Consider the following 25,193-nt stretch of genomic DNA (forward strand, 5'->3'; position numbering starts at 1 on the left):
CTTAGCTTTTTTTAATGAAACAATAAAATATATAAGATATACATAAGCTTAATTAATACATTGGTAAAAAAAATAAATACATGCTAAAGTATACAATATACTAAAGTACAAGGAATTAAAGGCTTAGAGAGGAAAAAACGAGATCTATTTTTTAAAAAACATTTCATGAATGTTTATTCAAATTTAAACAACTTCAGCAGCTCTCACGCCACCTTTGTGGGTTTTTGACAGAAAATCAGCGAATTCCTGATACGGTGCTTTAGCCAAAGCCTGTTCCTTCCACAGATCGGGCGTCAAATATGCATATGTTTTGGCGATCGCGGCATAAGTGGCCTTGGCGAAGTTGCCGAGTGTGCAGGTGGATCCTCTGGCTGAGGTATAACAGTCCTCGATACCTGCCATCTGAAGCAGCTTCTTGGGAACTGGGGCGGACACGATGCCGGTACCCCTGGGTGCTGGTATTAAACGCACCTGTACAGAACCGCATTTGCCGGTCACTTTACATGGTACGGTGTGCGGCTTGCCGATCTTGTTACCCCAGTAACCACGTCGAACTGGGACGACGGAGAGCTTAGCCAAAATGATAGCACCACGAATGGCAGTGGCTACTTCTTTGGAACACTTGACTCCCAATCCAATGTGTCCATTGCTGTCTCCGATGGCAACAAAAGCCTATAAAATGTTTATATTTTTTTAATATTAATAAGAGAAATATTTACTCCTGTAATTTTTTTAATATCCTTGCTAATCTCTCTAAATTTTCATACTTTGAAAAAATTAATTATGATCCCTTACGATATCTAATACTTCAGCCTTACCTTAAAACGTGTTCGTTGACCAGCTCGAGTCTGCTTCTGTACAGGCATGATTTTCAGAACTTCGTCTTTAAGATCTGGCCCAAGAAACTTGTCGATGATCTCGTATTCCTTGATGGGTAAGGAGAAGAGGTAGATATGCTCAAGTGACTGGATCTTGCCGTCTCTGACCAGACGACCAAGCTTCGTAACAGGGATCCATTCCTTGCTATCTTCTTTTCCACGTCCACGACCACGTCCTCTGCCTCTGCCTCTGCCTCCACGTCCTCTGAGGCCTCCTCGATCACCTCCTGCTCCACGAGAACCAAAACCTCCACGAAAACCACCACGTGCGGCTGGAGCAGCGTCCGCCATTCTGTGATAAAGTAATATATTAGTTAAAAAAATATTTTGACAACACAAGTATTTATTCTGAACAATTCGATTTCTTTGAAAGTGTTACTGACAATTGTTATAATAAATATAATTGTTATAACTTATAACCTCTACGATCATACTTTTGCAAGTTTTATAATCGCTACTAATAGTATAAAGAAAACGGAACTCGCGTTATATAATAAAACTCGAGAATATAATTAATATTTTAATATTTATTACATATTCTTGATGTTTTATTGTGAAAGTCTAAGTCTGGGAAGCGCAAACACGCGACACGTCAACACGTGAAATTTTACAAGACATTGCCAGACCTTTTTTTGTAAGAAATTATATGTGCATTTTCTTTAATATCTTATATGAATAAGTTATGTAAAAATTATTTTGTATTGTAACTTATTTATATGCAAGAAAACTGAAAAATTTCTAAAATATATACGCACATGTCCTTTCGATCTGTCTCTTTACGTGTGAAATCACGGAAAAAAGAGACGAAGATTTTGATTGTGATGGCGCTTGTTGTGTACTACGTCATATCCGATGTTTCAAAAAATGGCGCGTATCGTACAATAAAAATACAGGAACAGAAACAGGGAATATTTGTTTAAAAGTATATTTAAAAAATGCAAAATATATTTTCATCAAACGACAAAAATGAATGTGAACAAATTATTAATATTATTGATAATAATTTTTATTATATTATATATTTCAATAGTAGATCTTTTACAAAAAAAATCTTTTACAAAAATATATTAATTTATATACATATCAATATAAATAATATTAAAAAAATTAAATTGCTTAATTAAAATATACTTTACTATACAAAATCATCTTTACATTATGTATATAATTTATGTAATGTTATGATTATTTTGTATAGTTTATATACAAATAATAATTATATAAATAAGTTATATGTAAATATTTTAATATAACTATATAAAAATATATAGTTTTATAAATTTTTGATATAACTTTTATATAAAAATTTTTTATATATTCCGTCAAATAATAGGTACATAGAAAGTAAATTATAAATTTATTAAACAACCTGCAGTAATATTTTATCGAATTAAAATTAAATTATACATGCAAACATCAGTGTTGTGTACTTTTATATATATATACTGATATCATACAAAAGTAATCGTTTTATATTTATCAAAAAACTATCTAAAAAAAATTCTATCTACTTGCCTCTATATATAAATATACATAAAATAACAGAGTAAAATGCAAGATATAAAATCAAAACATATTTACGGATCCACAAATACTTTACAAATTATTTCATCTAGGTCAGGATCTTCTGATTTTATTTGTAATATTATGTCAAGAGCTTTTCGTCGATATCGTAAAAAATAATCGGAATATTTAAAAACACCTTGTTTCATTTCTACAAAGCCCCATTTCTGGTTTAGTTCCAGTTTTAAAGATGTAGGAAAGACAGTGGAAGCATGTAACTTACAGATTCGTTCATAAATTACTTTTAATGGCATGTCTGGATAATTTGGATGTTTTTTAGAGTCTATGATAATCTGATTATTTTTTACGTTTACAGCAATGAGCAATGCTGTGAGGGTAAATACCTTATTTCTTGAATGTAATTGTGGCATAACGCAAGGAACTAGAGGGCAACAAAGCATTTTACTTAGACCAGGAAAAGCTTTAAAAATATCGTGTGAATAATTTGGCGTACTTATATCAGGTGTATAAGCGTAAAATGGAAAGGATATGCTTGGAAAAGCGTATGCTATTCTAAATGCAGTAATCGTTCTTTCGTCCAAAGCTTCCTTAATAAGCTTTACTTCAAATTTGTTTTTTATATTATATTTGTTTATCATTATATCAAATATATCCTTCATTACTTTTAAAGTGTAGTGTTTGCGTATTATTACATGATAGAAATAACAAATAGTTAAAAGATCAGCAGTGAGAGACATATTATTAGAAAATTCAAATTGCCGGATTGATGTTAAATGAAAGTACTTATAAATTACAGTTTTTAATAAATCGGATTTTTTTTCCACTTTACGCTTACCACATTCATGTACGTCTATCATGTATTCGATGATTCGTCTTGGACTAAAATTTATTTCAGGAAGAATCACATCATACGTAGAAAATTCATGCAAATACTTGATCTCAGGAATATCATCGTTAGTATGATTTTGAGAAAGGTTCTTTATCTTGTATATTAATCTTAGTAATAGACATTTCATATCCACGTTTGTGTTTGTTTGTTGGTTCCTTATTGGATCCATACTGTTTATGCTTGCAGCAACTTCTGTATAGCTTCCCTCTTTTTCAATGTTGCAATAAATATCAACTAAATGCACGTAAAATAAAATTTTAGCTTTTAAGTATCAAAATACATGTATAATATACATAAGGTAAAAAAATTAATACAGTCTACTATACATTATAAAATATATCGTATGCATAATTTGCTTTACTCGTGATTTTAAAAAGAATGAGAGTAATATTTAAATAAATTTTTAAACAGATTTAATTTTTGTTTCGAAATATATAAAAATATATGTTTCAAAGAAATTGGCACTAAGAACATTATATTATATACTTGTATATTATTCTTTACAGATGTTGAAAAAGTTTCTTTAAAGTCTGATTAACTTTATTTTCAAGGCACAACTTTTATTAATATTGACATTTAAAAATGTATCCTCGATAATGAAAAGTAAAGGAAATCAAATTACAAGGTCATAAATATCAGCTATAAACATACATGAAACTATAAACACATATATATGTTAAATATATAATATGATAAAATTGTTAAATTATTCCTTTCTTTTGTGTTGATGATTGTAATCAAATAAAATATCTTTTAATAGATTTAATTTTTGTATTGAAATATATATCTCTGAAGAAAATAAAATTATATATTACACATTTGAGATTGTTTTGCAGAAATTAATATTATCTAATTAAACAATGTTTATTAATTTTTATTTTCAGAAAAATTATGTTTCTTTATCTTTAAACATATAATCTATATAACATTGCATTTGCAAATATTTGCAATCAAAGAAATTATAAATAGTGAAAATTTGAAACAAAATCATAAGATCATAAACGCAATTACTCTAATTATATATTATTAATTAAAGTTATCATTAAGAGAAAATTAGTGAAAGAACGAGAAGTTAATATCTTCACTTATAGTTTAATTTAATCTAGATTATAAAATATTATTTATTTGTCATTTATAAGTTTGCTAATAACATATAAAAATAGAAACAGTTTTATAAAATTCATTCAACAGCTTATTTGCATTATGAATTAATTTAGCAATTTTCTTTTTAGTATAAAAAAATAAAACTCTTTCTTATTTAACTCTTCTACCCTTTACATAAACTGAAACTATATTACGATCATCGCCTGAGTATATAAATCTTTGGAGCTTTTCCTCGAGAGTGTATTCTTTGAAATTATCCAACAGACTGGTTTTTGCGTTTAAATCTATGATGAGAGCATCAAATTCTTTGCCTGGTACCAGATTACCAACTTTGTTTTCAATTGAAAGCGCTAAACACAAGTTAATAATATACATAATTATATATAATTATAAAAAGAAATGTATTTTGTATGATAATTAAATTGTTTCTTAATATGTACTATCGAATTTTACCTTTAGCACCTCCTAACGTTGCCATATGGAAGACATCTTTGTAATTAAATGGTACATGATCATGTCTCATTATAGATAGACAATTTGATACACGTAAAACTGATCTCATTTCGTCCAACATATTGTAACTTGATCCACCTGAAACATCTGAGAGAAAATACATTTTATTATTAACTTAATAATGAATATTATGTTAAATTATGTTAAATTATATTATGTTGATGGTTATATTAAAATATGTTATTATTAATATAAAATATTTGCAAGATGCTCTTGTGATACCTGTTCCAAGGCCGACTTTAATATTTTTAGCTTTTAGTCTCCGCACATCACAAAGGCCACTTCTCAGATTTATATTTGAAGATGGACAGTGAATTATAGCTGTTCCTCGTTTCTCAAGTATGGCGAGTTCGTTATCCTCAAGATGTATTCCATGTACTAATATTGTCTGTAAAAAAATCAAATATATATTGTAAATATATTTCATTCAGATATCTCTATACGAAAGTATATAATGTCTATTTTTTAAGAAAATAATATAAACTATTATCGATTCTTTTAATGTATTTAATAAATTAACAAAACAAAGTATACCTTACTGGTAAGAAGACCAGCGGCATCATAAACAGCCGTGTATGACGATTGATCTTCGTAAGTTTGTTTTACTGCTTTTATCTCGGCTTCATTTTCAGAGATGTGACTCTGAAAAAAAAAATAGAAAATAGAAAGTTGAATTAACACTAGCGTATGATGCGAGTGTAACATAATACCTGTATATGTAAATCTTTTGCTTTAGCAATCTTTGCCAGCTCTTGCATTAATTCCATATTGCAACTCAATGCAAATCTTGGCGAAATAATCGGTCTCACAAGCGGATTCTACAAAAATTTGAGTTATGATATATTTTAATTATAATGTAAAATATTTTATCTATAAAATATTTAAAAATTGTTATCTCTCTTATCACAATGTGCAGAAAATAATATATAAATGAATTTACTTCTATTTGTTCAACAGAGTCTATAAAGGCCACAGTATCCTTAATTGATTTTTCTGTGCTTTCATAATATCCATCACTCCGCTGAGTGTTCATGTTTATCTTCCCGATGAAAGCTCGTTGACCCAGCTCTGCAACCTTCTTCGCGAGAATCGCAGACGCCTCGGTATATAGAGATGCAAAGTAACATGCTGTCGTTGTACCTGCTTCCATAGTTCGTTTCTGCAATAACAATTAAGCTAGTATTGATAAGTTGTTAGAATATTTTTGTCAAACACACACTTATATACTGTATATATTTGTAATTTATTATTCTTAGATATTTTTTTTAAATTTGTTTCAAGTACCACAACTGCTTCAAACACTTGTTCTGCAAATTTTGTATCAGTATACTTCTTCTCCAATGGAAAAGTATAGGTCTCCAACCAATCCAACAGATATTTGTCATAACCCAATCCAAGATTTGGAAACTGCACAGCATGAGTATGGCAATCGATAAAGCCAGGTATTATAAACTCTCCATGTGATAAATTATTAACTTTGTCTGCATGAAAGTCATCTATCTTCTGTTGATTTGCTATTGGATTCTCCATAACGTCCATAATCTGAATATATATATATATTACATATATTAATAAAGATACTATTATTTTGTTATATCTATTTAGATAAATTATTAATAAACAAAAAAAATAAAAGCAATATATATAAAATATGTTAAAAATACATTGCCATCCTCAATAAATATGACAATGGTCTTCTTAATAATCAATTCTCCATTCTCATCTGTATGAATCATTGGACCAATAAATATTTGTCGAACCATTGTGAAATATTTTTGGAAATATATACAATATCACTGAAACAATATAATGAAACATGTATGTACATATTATTCACAAATACTTCATCTACTAAAAAATATAAAATATTTTTCAAAATTAAAGATATTTTCCGTTTCTATACATTTTTCTATTATTTATAAGTATGAAATTAATCTGTTAAAAAAATACTGTTACACAATATGTCATATGATACATTATTATCATTATATACTTTATTAGAACAATAAAATAGATAATTATGCAAATATAATTTTATTTCTATGTAAAAGAATATAGATATTATATGTAATGTGTTTTTTGGATAGTAAAAATACTCACTATATGTTCAAATGCAACACTTAATAATGCTTCTTCCACGAACCAGTTGTGGAGTGCTTATCTCTCTCTCTCTCTCTTTCTCTTTAATAGTGGAATTAGATGAGATATATTACAATATTATCACATGATTACAGCAGAGACTATTGCATGGTGATGTAGAAAATGGCAACGTTGCAAAACAGCTGATTTAATATGATGAATCAGTATTTCAGTATGTGATACATCCAATATATATCCCACATATGTATATACATATAAATGGCTGTGTGATAAAGATAAGAGCAATGTAATCTCTAGGCTATTTAAAACATATTACATAATCTATTTTCCTTCACACAAAATAATCTCAAATTTTGAAATTTTAAAAACTTCAAAACTTTATTTTTTATCACAGTTACATAATATAAGGAAAATTACTATTTATAATTAATTGTCTCTATGGTTAATCTCTCAGTTTTCATAAATAATACAACTTATATATATGATTATATAATAAATGATTATATATATAGTATATATATATAATCACATATATGGAATATGTTATTTCTAATTTTTTAAATTTTACTTTCTTCGAAAGAACAATGCAAAATTATTCTAATTATTTTATATACAATTATATATGTATATCTATTTTTGATTATATATAATCTTTTTTATCTTTGGGCATATATAATCAATCGCACGCGTAAACGCACTGTTATTGTTAAAAGGAAATAAAAGTGAGTCGATGATGGATTTATAATAATTTCATCTTTAACAAAATAAGCGCGCTATTTCGTTTTTCTGTATGTTTCCTTTCTAATGGTTTAGATCCTTTTGCAAAAATAACTCAAAGCTAGAGTTAAGCCACATCTTGGGATATATTCGTCTCTTTTATCACATTTGTACATATTTATAATTAATTTTAAAAAATGCACTATATTTTTATTAACTGATTTTTAATGTAATTTGTAATTAGTTAATTTGCATATATTTATTTCAATCTTTAACTTTTACACATCAAATACTGATGTCTAACTTTCAGATAATTTTGTAAGTCCTAATATTATATGAATATCTAAATATGCTATATACAACCTAGATTAGAGAACAAGTATTTTATTTCAGATAAAAGTATCTATAATCTATTATATTTAAATAAAATAAAAATACATTTAAAAAATTCAGCATATTTAAAAATTATATTTTTATATCCTTATTTTATATTTGATTCATATATTTATATTATCTTTGCATTAGATTATGTTTGATATATTTCTTAATTGATGTGATTTTTTTCTTTCTAAATATAAGAATATTTTTAAACATTTATAATAAAATTTTTATGAATTTTTTAAGTAGCTCATCAAAATTTCTCAATATAGAAACGTAAGTATTAACGCGCAAATTTATATATCTAAGAAATTTTCTTAAGAATTTTTTCTATTTTCTCATTACATTGTGAAAAAAAAATTCTCGTTTTATCGTTACTAATAGTCCAATATACAGTTATAATAAAGAGTTTTAACACGCAGCAATGCAATCTCGTTAAAAGGCGCGAACAAACTTTACATTTATTAATTTATTCAGCCTTTTCATCATTGACATATGTTACAGTGTACACTTAATCTTACTTTACCGATACACAGACCATACATCACGCAGACATCGCGAAATTCACATCGGATGAGGCGCGGCGTTTGTTATCTTATAAATGTATCTACTGAGAATATGCTCGATCGACAATCTATGTAACGGGCCGTTGCAAGCATTCACCATTATTTGGTTCATGAAGAAGCCAAAAAAGAAGATGATAATACCCCATAACATCATACGCCATGGTATACTTCTTAGCTGGAAAGATTGCGATGATCGTATGCTGAAAAAAAGTTGTTAGAAAATTTCAATGAATATAGAATAAAGAAGAAAGATTAAATACATATAATAAAAGAAAGGATATCAAAGATAATTATAATTACCATGATTTAACATCTAGATTCACATCTTCGATAGCAGTGAGAAATTCAGAAGAAGTTTGCTCCTTCGCACTTGTCCAAATCTCGTTGTTGCCGATTGCACAGTTCATTATATTTTGATTATCGGAATTACTTACTCGTAACATGTTGTTATTTTCTTCTCTTGAACTACGATGGAATTCTGCCTGTTCGAAGATACCACGTAATTCGCTGATGCTGTTGGAACTTCTGTTCAACAATATAAAAAAATATTTGATATAATTTGTGTTAAATATATATGCTTTCTCTCTCTTTTCTTTCTCTCTTTTAAGATATTTAAATCTAAGTCAATAAAATAATAATACTAACTCGGTACGATCCAGTTTCTCGACTTCCCATTTCAGGGATTCAGAATTGAAAGATGGTCTCCTGAGAGTCATACGTCCGGAAACGGAGTTTCGCTGCCTCATGGAATCCTACGTCGAGCAAAATACAAAACAAAAATAATGTAAAAAATATAAGGATAATATAAAGAAAAATTATATTACATAAAAATCATTGCGTTAGTATAGTGCAAAATGTAAGAAGATACCCCCAAAGTGACATAGCTGTGAAAGCGAAAATTCAAAGGTAAAACAATAAGAAAACAAGAAAAATTTGCCTTTGTCACATCCTGCGTGTTGCCAATCGGTCGAGACATTGTGGCTATGCTAGCTCTCCTCCTAGCCGTCTAGAAAGAAAAATTGACGAAGAAACATACAGATCAAAAACATCGTGCGAGACAAAAAAAATGCAAGCCGTGTAAATACGAAGTTGTGTAAAAGTGCGAGAATATATCAATGAAAAAGCTATTTTTAATACACGACGAGACAAAAAAAGAATAGCGAAATAAGCAACAAACGTGAATTATTCAATATTTCCGAACCATTATACGATTATTGACGGGTGTCCCGCTCCTGTATCTGATCCGGGGCAGATCGTCGCAGAGCTCGCCGCAGTTTTCCTCTATCACTATATTATTCTCTATTAGAATCCGTCTGGAAACGAGAATACCCTCGTCACCGATTTATAGTTTACATCCAAACAGAGAAAAGACTTTAAATCTAACTCCTAGTACTTCAATCTTTCACGAAGATACTCATCTAATTATCTATTAACTAAACGCTATCGGAAGACAAGAGGAAGAGGACGTGAAAAGTGCAAACAATTACATCTTCAAAGCTGAAAATGCAAATTGAACGGCGGATAAAGGATGTTAAATAAGTCTGGCTCTCACTTAGTCTCAGCGACATCGGCAATCAGCTTCTCGCATCGGGACTGCAGCAACTGGAGATACCTGTCGGCCAGCAGAATGGCCCGGGAAACCCTATGCTCCTGGTAAACGGCGCCCAGAGTCTCGGCCGTGCAGGACACCCTGTGTGCGCATCGCATAATCATATCCAACTGATGTCTGACCCGTTCCACCCGCTCCACGGATTCCCTGTCCGTGCATAGTGGCGCAAGTTCCTGACGTTATGCAAAATTCAATCCCTTCAACGAGCCAGAATGGAAGGACTATCGCTAAGGACTAACCGACAAGAGTGTTTTGCGGACAATTTAAAAACTTTGCGCGGTTTCAAACTGAACCGCCTTTTGTACGCTCTCTAATCAATTTTAACTATTCGCGAAGCGAATTAATAATAAACGACGCGGTATTTTCGCGTTCGCTTGCCTGAATGTCCTGCTGCATCTTCTGTACCTCGCAGGAGAGATTTTTCTCCGATTGATCGCGTTGCCGAAGCGATATCGCTACCCTTCGCGACAGAGTCACCCTATCTGTGCAGAGGCATAGCGAGAAAACTATATACCTCTTCTACAAAAAGAGCATATTTTATAATCCAACTCTAGACCCAGTAGAGCATCTTGTAATCTTCATATTTAGATTTTGTATTCATTTACCTGCAGTTCGAGCTCGCTCATATTTTCCCTGAAAATAAAGATCATTCCACGATCAATTGAGAAGTCATCTCTCTCGCATACGTATCCAATATGAGATATCAATTTCTACCCACCTGCTATCTGATGTGTCCGACAAATTAGCTATTCCGGATTCCTGTAGACGATTGTCTGTGAGACTCGGGAAGACTCTTCGTTGATCTTCCGGAATCAAAGGCGCCTTTTCCTGCCTGCAACGACACCTTGATCGGCCGATACTTTCGCTCGAGAGTGATCTCCTCGCGATTAGAAGTTGCTATAATAACAAAAAAAACAATACTTTATTATTTTAATTTATAAATGCAATTTGCGCATTTAAAGACTACTATGCAAAACTGACAAAAGTCTATTAGCAAAAATTATTCTGATTCATTCGGAATCCAGACAAAAAAAGTGCATGCGCGTTTATACAAATTAGTTGTCAACTGTTGTCAATTAACAATCGCTGCAAAATATGCAAAGATTAGACGAGTTCGAGAATAGATAAGGACAGTTCACTTGGCACAGATCGCACTTTCAGTAGAAATATGACCTTCGTTTTTACGGATTACAGTATGCGTTATCATAAATGCGTTTGTACAAATAGAAAAGAGGAAAGGATGAGAATGTGTGTGAGAAAATCATGCACAGCACGTGTTGAAAACACACATTCCAACGTATATATTAAAATGAAACTTGAAAGGCTTCGGATAAATAATTACAAGTTCAAAGAGCTCGAGATTCTCTACGATGTGACTTGATTACAGGGGACGATGATTATTATTATACTTTAGCTCTGTAAATGATTAATCGCTATGGATAAATAGATCGTCGGGAAAATACATTGAGATTTTTGGCGACCTTCTCTTTCTCTTCGCTTTTCCACTATAATGCCCGTCGAATGTTTATATGGCACCTCTAAAACAAATATTATTTCTCATATCAAACGAGATGGATCGCCGGATATAGAAAGGGGCATGTGCGTTGTGACGCTATCGTACTTTAATATAATATTTATAATTTCCGCTCGTGATATCCGGATGGAATTTTGCATTAAATGATTTCTAGAATTGTAAGAAATATGTAAAACGATTATTGTTTACGATATATTTCCATGAATGTATAATTTTCCTAATTTCTGTCATGTTATTTGCAATTGGCGGTCACTCTTTCTAATTAAAAAAAATAATTGTAAAACAAATTTTTTAATTAAAAAAACTTGTACAGTAGAGAAAGATTATCTATAAAATGTTGGACACAAAATTCTAAAAATAAGATAACTAACCGGTTTAATGATATGCATGTTTTTTTCTCCGAATTTATGGTAAAAGTACAAGCATGATTGCGTAAGAACAAGGCGATCGATTAATTTAGCGCAGCAATGACGAAGAGAAGCCTGTGAAGACGTGTAAAAATCGTCGTTAGGCGACGTATAAGGTATAAACTCGCAGACAACCTTCTTGCCGTGATTTTTCATCGCGAGTCCGTAATTAATGCAATTATGTCAGTAAAAGTCAATTTCTGAGTCGGTTAATAGCAAACGTTAATTACTCATCTCGCCTGATCGTGCCACTGAAAAACCTGTCGATTCCATAAAGTATTATTAATTTTTATGACAGCAATTGTAATTATGACAGATAAACGTAAATTAAATGCAATGATCGTCGCAACATTACTTCCGCAATAAGTGCACGATCGAACGCATTCATTCTTACATATTTGTGATATAGAAGGATTTAATAACGAAGATTTAAAATACAGTACGATAGATCTGATGAGTTGATTAGCGTATCGTTTAAAACAATGAGCTGGAAGAAAATACACAAGTTTTTCTTACAAATATTTTTGTTAATGCGTCAAGCGAGTGTTGTTTATTTTTTCGTGTTAATTTGTATCCAAACGTAGACACAAAGAAAACAAAAAAGATATTCTTCATATTCTTTTCGTGTATCATAAAAATAGCAATCGTATCTGTGTTTACTTAATCTTTACAATTCTGAAATAAGTGGTTCTTGCAACATAGTTTGTAGTTATTATGAATATAATTATTAGAGTCATTTTCATCATTAAAGACGTTTAATGAAATAAAAAATACACGACGCAACATTAAATGTAAGAAATAGAAAAAAATAATACCTGTTTTTTCCCTATTTTTTGTTGCTAATTTATTTGCAATCTTGTTTTCACAAGATCTTTTTGCCAGATAAACGTGGAAAAATGATTAATTTTCTCTTTGATATAAAAAAAAAATATTAGAAATATATTAAGATAAGATGTATATGAGTTTAATTTAAGTTTACATAAATTCTAACATAAAATACTAGAAGTTGCGCATGTTAATTAGTGGAATGCAAGACAGTTGAGCGATAGCGGGCTATAGTAATAGATACGGCGACCGCATGTCGGATAATTCTAACGTTTTATATGAGTAATTAATGTCAATTGACCGCAGATTTATCACTGATCATTTTATTTAACGTAACAACAACATGTTCGTCAATACTAAAGATCTTAATTGTTACAGCTCGATCAATTACAATCACTCAAGAAGTTCGCGTTTCTACAAACTGCAGATCAATTGCTTTCGTGCAACTACGATTAAACAATTGTCGGTGCTCGAGCGACACGTGTCAAATACCCTATATCCCATTTAATTCAGCAAATCAAAATTGCTTTTTTTAGAAAAAGAGCAAGAGAGAAAAGAGAGAACACAATGTTTAATTTTTTAACTAAAAATTAAACTAAATAAATTTAAAACTTAATTACAAATCTCCTTAAATTTACTATGACACCAACCTGACGTTTCCCCTGTTTCGCATTAGATAGATCCCTATCATACGTTTTCATGTCTTTCTGCGTGACACTCTTGCAAGACACTATCTTCGCAGAGGTCAGACCATTTGATGTGGCGATTTTTTCGCTGATGTATCGATCACTGGAGGATTCCGCCACCGGCTCGCCATTTGAATTGTCCTCGCGACTCGACATTTGGCCATCGACTGATCGTTCGACTCGCGGTTCGCTCTCGACACTTTGCACGCTCGCCTGAGAGTGGGGATTCTCTGAACTCGCAACCTTCCTTGAATCTGTGGGAGAAAATAAAATCGAAGAATTAATAGAATAAAACAACTCGTGAGAAATCTACGGGATGTCTCGTCCCGAGACGGATGTAGGAAGTTATTGCGCGATCTCCAACCAGCATTGCACCTTGATATATGCACGTGATACATGTTCGATACATTTTTTTTCTTGATTTGCACATTGCTAATGAGCAGAATACAGAAAATGAATATTTATATTTTCAAACTTAATTGTGTGTGAGATCAATCAATCTGTCAAGATCGAAAAACTTACCGGTGTGGTTACATGAAAATAAACGACGAGCTGATGTAGGACATTCCCGGAAACGATTCTCGTTCGCCAAACACGATCTCGATCCAAGCACCTCATCCTTTATTTCCGTTTTGTATTTGTCTATGATAAACGTAGATGAGCGTACAGCGTCATCGTCGTCTTTCTCGCGTTCATTGTCAATGATAGGAAATAGAAGAGAGTTCGCAATATTCAATTTCGTAGAGTTCGGTTCGTTGGAAACGCAAGCGGTTTCGTTTAATTCGTTCTTGATTTTCTGCGGAAGTTTCAGGCGTGTAGGCGCTAAACAGACTTTTCTAAGTACCGGCTGTTCGATCGGCGATTCATCGCTTAATAGACTATCCCGGAATTGTTTCTGCGGTGACGAGTCGTTCGACGAATTGCTGTCGTTCTGTGTGTTACGGTAATTGTGATTGAACAGATATCTAGGAGCGCTATTTTGATCTTCTCCAATAGTCTTTTGATCAAGTCTCTCGTCGACTTGCGTAGAAGACTCATCTGGATTACTCGAGAATTGCCTGACTTCCAGACTGGACCTTGGATCTTCGCACGAATCCTGCACGATACGGACGTCCGATACGACGTCGAAGGATCGACAGTAGACTGAAATTTTCCTACGGGGACTCGCCGGATTGCTCAAACTCGTTACTTCTTGAGCAATTTTGCCGCTGGTCTTTTCCTCCTCCGATGTGGCTACTAACGACATCGAATCCAGGACGTTCAACACCTTCGGCATTTCACTCGATCGACTCGGGCTCGGATTTTCCTTGTCGTGCGATCCCGTCGATTTCTCGTCGCAATTTTCCTGCTTTAAACAAAAGTCTCCTTGCGCGAAAGAAGCATCGGGAGAATCCGTTCTTAAACTTTGACAATTGATCGTCTGCTGCCTCGAGTCTTCGTCTATCAGTGAAGGTAGTTGTTGAGATTGTGATGGCAACGTGAGTACTGATCGATATCTATAATAGTAAAATAAATAATTAATTGGAATTGTAACCTTGTGATCATCAGTAACGAGACTTTTTTACAGAAAAATATTGAAACATTCATTCGACATAGATATTTTCCCCATGCTTTCCTTTTCTTTAATAACAAAATTTTGTAAATGAATTTCGAGCCGATAATTAATATGTTCTATAATAATTTTTCACAACTCGACCTTAAATTCTCAAATGATGAATGATTTCTGTGACTTTTGAGAGCGTTATGAGTACTATTGATGATGTCGTATAATTCTTCAACAATGGGTTCGATGATGCAAAATCGATTTTGGATGCTCGTGTTGTATACTTTTATAATTCTTGAAAACGAATCGTCGTGATCATCTTTCTTATTGTCCGAGAAGTTACACAAAGTAATCGAGCGCAGATCCGTCTCCGATTTTGTATATGGTTGGCTAAAATATATGGTTTATATATAAAGATAAAATTAACAAATATATGAGAATTTAAATACACAAATGTTTTGAATAACTGGTTCAATATTGTAAATTACCCAGATTTTATAGAATTGATCATCTGATTTTTTAGATAATTTGCGAGCTATTAGAATAATAAATAAGATTTGATATTATCTCGACAAAAAAAATAAATAAAAAAAATAATTAATGTCTAATACGTAGAACAATTATAGGAAACAGGGAGAGAGAATATTTCTACATGATTAAAATTAAAATTATCTCATTTGCCTCCTTAAATTCTGCGATTCATGTTTGTCTGCGAATGAGGTCAATCTTGATGACATAAACAATTCGTGCGGATTACGACTAATTAGAACTGCATCGCACCGTGCATGCATAGATTTAACGCGGTGATGGTGACATTAAAACAACACATCAAACTTGTCCTTGCTATGCTTAATGTCAGCAATTGCATCAATGCTATCTATATCTGTAGCTAACTGTTAGAGAAGCACACATGTATTTCAAAATTATTTTTCAAAATTTCGTCAAGTTAAAAGAAGCATAAATTAACAGTTATCATAATTCTGAAGGAATATCTTAATTTTCTAATTGATGATTAAAACCGCAATTTTATTTTAAGATTGTCTAAGAATCTCGCTGATCGCCATAAATAAGATCAAATGTCATCGCAATAAGAATCTCGCTGTGTAACAAGAAAAAAAATTTCTTGGAAAATAAACAAACCACTTCGATGTACGAGACGTGATTTTTTAAAAACGGAATGCTGCACCAGCTCTCGACACACGCGCGACGAGAAGGTCCGGAACAAACTGATTGCATCCGTCCGAACTGAATCAGAGTCCTTCTCAGCGTTGAGTTTTCGCGCAATGCGCAGTCACACAAGGTGATCATCAGGATACATTTCAAAAGATGGCAATTGCGATAATCGTTCGTATGAAAAAAACATGTAATTTATCTGAAATGTTACTTTATAGTCTTAGGTCTTTAGATTATATAAAGTTTTCAATTGAAGAGAAAGAATGAATGTCTAAGAATATTTTTTTTAAAGAGATTTTCAATTAATATTCACACATTTCAATTAATTTATTATCTAAATAACCATTGTCGTCTTGCTTTTTTTTCTTCCATATAAAAAAATCAATTTATAAATATGTGTCTTTTTATAAATTATTTGTTCATTATATATTTATAATTTATGATAACGCAAGATGATCATACGTTTTTTTATTAAATTATGTCTATGATTTCTCTGCACAATTATAAGAAATCAGCATATATGTATAGCTCTCTCTTAATGTTGTTATTCAATCGAGTTTTCCGAACAAAAGCCGTGCGTTTCGAGAAAATAAACTCCGGTATTTTTAAATGCAACGCTCTTGAATTTATAATTTATGAGGGACTGTAAAAAACCGAAAATATTCTTTGAGCATAAATTAGATTGATTGATAAACATTTTTATTGAAATGCGATGAAGCGAGAATGAATAGAAAATCATGATTTAGGACAGTCCTAACTAAAGTTATTTTTACATAGAGTATCCATTCGAGAGCACGCTGTCATATATGCAGCGGGCGCGATAACTGCTATTTTTATGGGAAACCCTGAAAACTCGCCCGTTTATGCCCGACCTTGATCCAGATCGAAATTCAAGTCAAATGGTCATCTGCTTCGCGAATTTCTCCCCTTTATGCGACGCTTTATGTATCGCTTAAAATACACACGACAATCACGGATTTCGTAAAAATCTCAGCAATCTGAAAGTTTTCCACTCTTACAACAAAAATTATTTGATATAAAACTGCCTCGTGCGATAAACTCTTCCTCTGAGAATTAATTGATTTTCAGCTCGGTTTATATACAGAATGCGTCAACGAGTGTCATTTGCGCAACAGTTTTGCATTATTATTCTGCATGAATATAATACTTTGAACTTACGCGCGTGTCAGCAACAAATTTCGGAAATCCGTGACACCAAAGTGAGCCAAATCGTCGCTCGACCCATTCACTGAATCGGCTCGAAGCTGCGTACTCGAATCTTTGGTGCTCTTCCTCGCGATCTCTTTGGTGGCCTACAAAAAAAAACATATAATTTGTTGCTTCATATCTAAATAAATAAAGACTGTGAAATCGACGAGCGCTTTGTGTCGCTTTGTCATGAAGATTTTTGCGTTTATCTGATGATAGCAAAGGATTGCAGCACAGTTCGTGCGTCAAGACGGTCATTTAACATAAGAATTGCGATGACATTCGCGATGAAAGAAATGTCCTTAAATAACCCAAATAAAACTAACCATATTCAGTAGAAAAGTCACTTTATATTTCAATGTTTCGATATTGCAAGTTCTAGCGTCCATATCTTGCGAGCTAAACTGAGATGTGTCTTCGATAAAGCTTCGCGTTTTACTGAAGATAAGTATTATTCTGAAAAATACAGCAGTAGATAAAATAAAAAAAACTGTGCTTTAAAAAAGATTAAAGTATAAAAAAATTTTTGACAGATGAAATTGAGATACAAACTTTTCCAGTTCTTCTAATATCATCAAAATAGCAGCGTCGTATTCATCCAGTTCTTGTATATATAAGTCATATTTGCTGCAATCAGCTACAAAACCCTGAAATATATAAAATGCAGAGAAATGATTAAAGAAAAAAAAGAACATTTAAGTTTTATTACAAAATTTTTGTACTTCTTTTGTGCGTAATAAAGTAATAAAATTATTGCAGTTCGATTGAAATAAACATTTTTTAACTTACCGAAGCTTTCAGTTCTGTATATAACGAATCTTGCAGCAATACTTTTTCTGCTTTATAAGGTGTACTATGTGTGCAGCATCCATCTATGTCAGGAATTGACGATATCGAAAGCTGTAAATATCACATAGAAATTATACTGCAAAAAAAAATAATTTTTATATAAATTTTTATAACATTAATTAGTTTACTCTTTCCGCAGAAGAATAATCTTTGTTAAAAATCGACAGCGATTGCAGTTCTGTATTCTCCTCCGTAAGTTGACAATTCCTTTCGCGCAGATTCTGCAATATAAGTTACTCGCTTTAGCATTATAATTCACGCAATGCATTTTGTATGATATATAATATATTGTAGCATTGTATTTTTCAGCTTACATTAATCGTCTGATCGTAAGTCTCCCTCATCTTAATACTCATTTTCTCCAGTTCAGTTATTGTGACTTTTAATTGTTTACACTCGTCTTCTGTGTCATCAAATTTCTCTTGCAATCTGATGATTTGTTTCATACAGTCCATTTTTTCTTTGCTAATTTTTTCCACTTTAGATTTTAAAGGTGATATAACTTGTATCTATTTTTGTACACAAAAATAAAAATCTTCAATTTGTATAAAATTCCTTATAATTAAAAAATATGAATTTAGTTTCGAAATATTAATTAAATAATATTATAAAAAATAATTTGTGAAAAAATAAAATGTGAAAATTCAATATCGCTTTATTGCCACATCTGTGCGGCGGAAGTCATAAATCTTTCCTGCTGAATAAAAAATCGCAATTAATTTTACCTCAATCTCTGCAGCTTCCAATTGCCTCGACAAATTTTGTTGTTCTTTCGTAAATCTTTGTAAAGTCAAGGCTGTAACCTTTTCTCTCTTAATTGCCTCATTTAATTGATCTCGCTGCTCGTCGTTCTCCTTTTCGAGTTGCTGACATTTCTGAACGTAACGATCTCTATATCGATAAATGCGATTATCGCAAAAGTTTATAGATTGATTTTGAATCTATTTGTTGAATCAAGTTTATATAAATATTTCGATAGCAAGTAAGAAGTTTTATAATACGTACAGCTGCCTCTCGGCAATGCTACATTGTTGTCTGAGATTGTCAATCGATGCCTCATGCCGTTCGAGCTCCTCGCGAAGGAGGATGTTCTCCTCGCGAAGGTCTCTAAGTTTCGCGCGGAGCTCAAATTCCATGATATTTATGTCCATGTCTTTCATCGACGAATCTGTGTCGTTCGTGAAGCTACAATTTGCACACGTCATGTTATCAACGTTGTAATTGTCGCACAGTGCATGCAAAAACAATTATCATTAAATGGCACAACGCACATATCTTACATTCTCGTTATTGTATACTTTACATTTTTTATACATAATCTTTTTCATTTTAAATAAAAAAATGTAAAATAAGAATTTAATTTCTGCAATCTCCCTAAGTCTAAACAAAAGGAAAAAATAATTATGAATAGACATTATTTGATAAATTCGCAGATAAATCCACATTAAAGTGATCCTTAATTACTTTTGTCTAACAATAAGTTTCGTATTAATACCTCAGAATCCCTCACTTACTTCTTGTATTGATCACAAGTCATAATCAGTCAAGTCGCGATGCAGAATCTCGCATTCATTGTCATAAATGTATCAATTTCTATCTTAATTAATTCGAAATATTAATAGAATTTATGTTTGCTTTTTTCATGATAATCAAATAGCAGTTCGCAATGAGAATTTTTTACACGCGCGATCGTATAAGAAGGGCACAGTGATTCGAGGAATAAATCAGCCAAAATATTCTCGTTTTTTTTCCACTCTTCGACACGTGAATAGGATTCATCATGTACGATCCCGAGCGACTGAACCACCTCACGCGAATTGCATAAGAGATATCACGCTGCCAATTTCCAGCTGCTAGACGTAATATTCACGCATTATACACGAATGATACATCCAATGTCGATTATTTTACAAAGATTGATGATCAAAAATCGCCGACTCACACAATCTGACAGACAGAGAATACACAAGCACGTGCGTGTTAAAAAAAAGTATTTATATGCAAGATTTCGACTCATCGACTTCGTATCTTGCGCAAATTCGACGATTTCTACAAGAATTCGAGAAAAAGAAGACGACGGGTTCCAACGCGAATACTTTTCACCGGTTGACAATCGCGGGTTCGTAGTTTGTGTCGCTTATCGCGACCGCGGATAATACGCGAGCGACATAATGACATATATATGCGAGCGATCGGCTGCATATACACATATACACATACATATTCATACATAAGTGCGCACATAAACATATATATACAGGCATAACGAATAATCCCAAAACGCAGTGCAATGAGAGCAGTGAAATGTGTTATTTAATTATTAAAAAAAATTCGGAATTAAATAGCAAAATAAGATAAATACGTTCGAATCATGTTCTTATAGTTAACAATATTAGATTTATTATTCGAACATGTTTCGAATAAATTTTCCATCTTTTCTTACCACTTTGTTATTGTGTGAATATATATCGAAATGTCTCTGCATTTCCTTTGAACTCTACCTGATTCTTCAATTTTGAAACAATTTTTTCTTTACAGGATTATCTCGAGACTTTTGAATTATATATTATTAATTATTATTGTGTAGAAAAGCGGATATATACATTTGGAAAAATATTTAATCATTTAAATTCAATTAAAAAGAATAGATATTCTTGTAAAATTTAACAAAATGTGATTGGAAAAAAATCCTCGACAATGAGAATCGCATAAACTTCGACTCTGACTCTATATGATCTCTTATCGGCCTCTTTGAATAGGGTCGCTTCTGCAAATTTAACGAGCTATACACGTTGCTCAAGCCTATACATATGTAAGTAAAGAGCGAAGAAAGTAGACTGGCTCGATGCTTGCGAAAATATTTGCATATACACGTGTCTGCCTGCGCGTAAATATATATATATATATATATGTATGTGTTTGCGCATATCGTGTGCTCTTAGAAGCGCGAATAATTTTTTCAATGTCTCTGAATAAAAATGTATAATATTGTACCAAGCCAAGTAGATTCAAGGTGTTATACCACACACCGATTATAAAGCAGCCGAATCGCTTATCAAGTATAAATTCACGATAAAGTCGCGCTGTATTGCATGTGTGGACGAGAAAAATTATTATCGTCTGTGTATGTAGAACGCGACTTTACGATCAGTCCTCCAGAAATAATCCGTGCAAAAGATGCCACGGATTTATAATGTCGAAGTATACCGCGAGTTTACTTGATTTTTCTTCACGATCGAAGAGAGTCACAAATAAAAATCCATATGTATAGATCTATACTAATAAAATAAAGCAGAATCTGTAGATTTGTTTGAGACGCCGATTAAAAATAACTAAATAATTATATAATATTAATATATATTATGTATTATATAATATATATGTATATTATATTATATATAGTATATTATATAATATTGCTAATATTTTTCGCAAACAAAGTGTGCGATTAATTCAGCTAGTGTTCATTCAATTTATCTAAACACACGCAGTCGTGTTACTCTTTTCTTGCTCAACATTCCATGTATATCTAGTTTACGGTTCAGTGGATTCCACGCCTGTATTGTCCACGTATTAGTGTATATTACACAGCTATCTTAAAATTGATGGCGTAATTCAATACACGCATCGCAAATTATTTCGTTTCTATTTTTAAAAAAATTATAACTATATCTTTATCTTTTCTTTTTGTAAGAAAAACCAGTATGTCCGACATAATTCTGCGTTTCCTGTAATTTGCATTACGGCAAACTGAGCAAAATTACTCAGTACATATTGCTGCTACCGATAATAAACTAGTCTATTTCATTATGCTATTTTTATATACATATATACATTTATGTATTTCTTCTTCTTTCTTAATAAAGCTGCGCTTCTTATACTTACTAGAGTTTTTCCCGTTCGTTGTTATTGCTGTCTTGCGAAGATTGAACCTGTTGCGTCTTGGTGATCCAGCACTTTGTCGCCTCCTTAAATTGCCACAAGTTCACACGGTCGTTATTTGACGAAACAGCGGCTAAACATTTCCAAAACTCCGCCAGGTCGTCGACTCTGTCGATTAAAAGATATTGATCAGTAATTTTTTTGTTTTCGCTAAAGACGCGGATAAGAAATCAGTGCACGATATTATAACAATAATATTAAATATAAACATTGTGCTTGAATTAAATGATATACTTTAGATTAAGATGTACAAAGAGAACCTAATTGTAAGTTTCGCTTTCCATATAGTAATCTCGTTTTACAAAAATATATTTAGAATCGATATCGCGTTTAAAACTATGCGGCAAGTCGTCGATCGGCTTCGTCCTTGTATCGATCGACGAGATACACACACGGGTATAATAATTTGTTTCAAGTTCTCTCTCTCTCTCTCTCTCTCTCTCTCTCTCTTTCACGTCTCACATTCAGCCGTGACATCAACATTGACGAATGCCGTGTCTATTTCACAGGCACAAGAAGTATTATTAACGTATTTTGTGGATACTTACGACCAAGTCGGCAATTGGTCCTGAACATATTGGACGATCTTGGAGATCGACACCTCGTCACCTATAGATATCGCCGAATTCGGCGTCAAAATAGACGCGTCGCACTCCATAAACATCTGCTGCAAAACTGAAATAAAGAAATATAAATTAATTGTCTGTTATTTTTTAATTTTATGAATATCCAGGTGATACATCTGCGAGCGAACTCTTGATTTGATTCGCGAGATGAGAGAGAAGCCAAGATAAAATGATTAATATATACATAGTCGGCAAGATTATGCATTGTCATTAATTAAACATCAATTTAAATTTAAAAAATATATATATAAATATATATATATAATATATATTATTTGTTCAAGAACTGCTTCGCGGGAAGAGCAATTATTAGTTTGGATAATAAATCGATTTAAAGAGAGATCGGTAAAATTTAAAACTCACAATTTTCCAATTCAACAGAAATTGCTGCAGACATGTTTGCGGGGGAGTCTAGGTTGAGATTTCGACAAAAAAAAAAGATCTCGGTCGCGGATTTAGCGGATCCACGATCGACGAGATTTCGCAGATCGCTTATCGTGATATACCTTCGAACCTGACATATTCGCGACCGACACTGAAAGCCAAGACAAGACAAGACTAAAGACCACCCCGTCGTGTCGTGTCGACAAAAGAAAGGGAGGGAGCGGGGGTAGGCGACAAGAGACTTCTGAAGTCACCTGTTTACATTCACCGCGTTTTGTATCTGTCGCGATATTTACTCGGAGCGGGAATTATAACGCGAATTAATTTCAAAGCGAACATTAATTGTCTTCGGCTACATTTTTTCCCTCGGAAATCGAAATCAACATAATTTTGATATCGAGGGATGTTGCGTTTCTCTAGTTATTACAAGAAAAATACAAACATCTCTGTATTTAAGATATAGAAAAATAAGTATAATCGATATTTAATCGAGGAATGAAAAAGAAATAATAATATATATTATACAAGTAAAAAACTAACTGTAGGAAAATGTAGAAGCTTAACCTTGCTATTGTTCCTGCTCTTGCAAAAGGCTTGTTTGCTATATTTTAATGCGAATTAATTTCAAAGCGTTGTCTTCAGCTACGCATTTAATTTTTTCCTTAGAAATATAGTCGAAGCCGGCATAATTTTGATGTCGAGGGATGTTGCGTTTCTTCCTAGTTATTACAAGAAAAATACAATTTAAGATATAGAAAAATATGTATAATCGATATTTAGAAATTGCAAAACGAAAAAGAAATAATTAATTAATTAATTAATTAATTAATACATATATATATATATACATACAAATAAAAAAACTACAACTGTAGAAAATTATAGAATCTTAACCTTGCTATTCCCTCCTCTTGCAAAAGGCTTGCTTACGCTATATTTTAACGCGAATTCTTTTCCGCATTATCAGCGAATCTTAATCTCCCTGCGTTCGATATGTAATAATGTAGAAATATTTATCAGAGACAAAAGTGTTATACTAAATATGTATAATATACTTTATAAAATACGACACGTCCTTCGTCCACGATAACCTCAACCAACCTGAAGAAGATGCGTTTCTTTCGTTCCTCGACTAATTTCAGACAGATCTAAAAACAATTGAACTACTTCGATTTCGACTTTACTATAGAGAGCCGGTTTTTTTTCGCGCATGCGCAATCGGAAACATATGTTGAATGGCGCGGAATTTAAATGTTGCGTACGCAATTGTATCCAGAATTTTACTAGTCACTTTCTGCACATGCGTAATTAAATAAATACGAAATACAAAAGCGTAGAAAAAAATTATAATTTACAGGAATTTTGAAAATAAGAAATAATTAATAGAGAAGTTTGATAGAAATTCAATTTCATTATAAATATATTAGAAATTTAGAATAAGATAAATAATGATTTCTCTCAATTTTTTGTTAACAAAAGTTTATCTGAAATTAATTAAAGAACTCGAAAAATGATAAATAGCTAAGAAAATACAAGAGAAATAATCTATAAATCTATACATAGTATAAAAAAACGCAATCTTGCTTATTTTACATAGGATTTACAAGTTTTACATTTTATTCTGATAACTTCTGTTTTTTTTATAAATATGCAAGATTTTATATATAAATAAAAATGTTGAGACATTACATTCAAATTATGCCAATTTACTATAAAATTAATAAGTGTAGAAGTAAT

At 31.9% G+C, this 25,193-nt stretch overlaps 3 protein-coding genes across 14 annotated transcripts; all 3 read right to left on the reverse strand.

Annotated features, from left to right (window-relative positions):
* Positions 1–145: 145 nt before the first annotated feature.
* RpS2 (ribosomal protein S2) lies at positions 146–1,708 on the reverse strand. Its single transcript, XM_029309657.1, has 3 exons — positions 1,634–1,708; positions 819–1,170; positions 146–672 (listed from the first exon to the last, which is right to left on the reverse strand). The coding sequence occupies exons 2-3, from the start codon at positions 1,167–1,169 to the stop codon at positions 184–186; spliced, it is 840 nt and encodes a 279-aa protein (XP_029165490.1). The 5' UTR covers position 1,170; positions 1,634–1,708; the 3' UTR covers positions 146–183.
* A 2,655-nt stretch (positions 1,709–4,363) lies between these two features.
* Positions 4,364–7,262, reverse strand: DhpD (guanine deaminase). The gene is made up of 9 exons (XM_029309653.2): positions 7,009–7,262; positions 6,573–6,704; positions 6,193–6,450; positions 5,849–6,067; positions 5,619–5,726; positions 5,443–5,550; positions 5,131–5,296; positions 4,849–4,995; positions 4,364–4,745 (listed from the first exon to the last, which is right to left on the reverse strand). Exons 2-9 carry the CDS (start codon positions 6,669–6,671, stop codon positions 4,546–4,548), a joined length of 1,305 nt encoding a protein of 434 aa, XP_029165486.1. The 5' UTR covers positions 6,672–6,704; positions 7,009–7,262; the 3' UTR covers positions 4,364–4,545.
* Positions 7,263–8,554: 1,292 nt separating this feature from the next.
* On the reverse strand, positions 8,555–24,834 carry LOC114936427 (uncharacterized). Of its 12 annotated transcripts, XM_029309605.2 has the most exons (25): positions 24,558–24,834; positions 24,351–24,438; positions 24,021–24,175; positions 22,995–23,121; positions 22,390–22,554; positions 19,510–19,689; positions 19,230–19,395; positions 18,819–19,013; positions 18,633–18,725; positions 18,445–18,555; positions 18,208–18,302; positions 17,982–18,111; positions 17,626–17,759; positions 15,427–15,663; positions 14,253–15,226; positions 13,695–13,984; positions 10,997–11,175; positions 10,884–10,911; positions 10,657–10,797; positions 10,222–10,451; positions 9,871–9,982; positions 9,607–9,675; positions 9,315–9,421; positions 8,970–9,194; positions 8,555–8,869 (listed from the first exon to the last, which is right to left on the reverse strand). In XM_029309605.2, the coding sequence occupies exons 4-25, from the start codon at positions 23,108–23,110 to the stop codon at positions 8,668–8,670; spliced, it is 4,179 nt and encodes a 1,392-aa protein (XP_029165438.1). In that variant the 5' UTR covers positions 23,111–23,121; positions 24,021–24,175; positions 24,351–24,438; positions 24,558–24,834; the 3' UTR covers positions 8,555–8,667. The 12 variants fall into 12 exon arrangements, with proteins under 12 accessions (XP_029165438.1, XP_029165439.1, XP_029165440.1 ...); XM_029309606.2 differs by lacking the exon at positions 24,558–24,834 and having other exon boundaries at positions 23,997–24,175; positions 24,351–24,539; XM_029309607.2 differs by lacking the exons at positions 24,021–24,175; positions 24,351–24,438.
* Between the last annotated feature and the right edge of the window lie 359 nt (positions 24,835–25,193).

Source organism: Nylanderia fulva, unplaced genomic scaffold, assembly GCF_048542155.1.
Source record: "Nylanderia fulva isolate GAGA-0341 unplaced genomic scaffold, ASM4854215v1 Scaffold40, whole genome shotgun sequence".
Classification (NCBI taxonomy): Eukaryota; Metazoa; Arthropoda; class Insecta; order Hymenoptera; family Formicidae; genus Nylanderia; species Nylanderia fulva.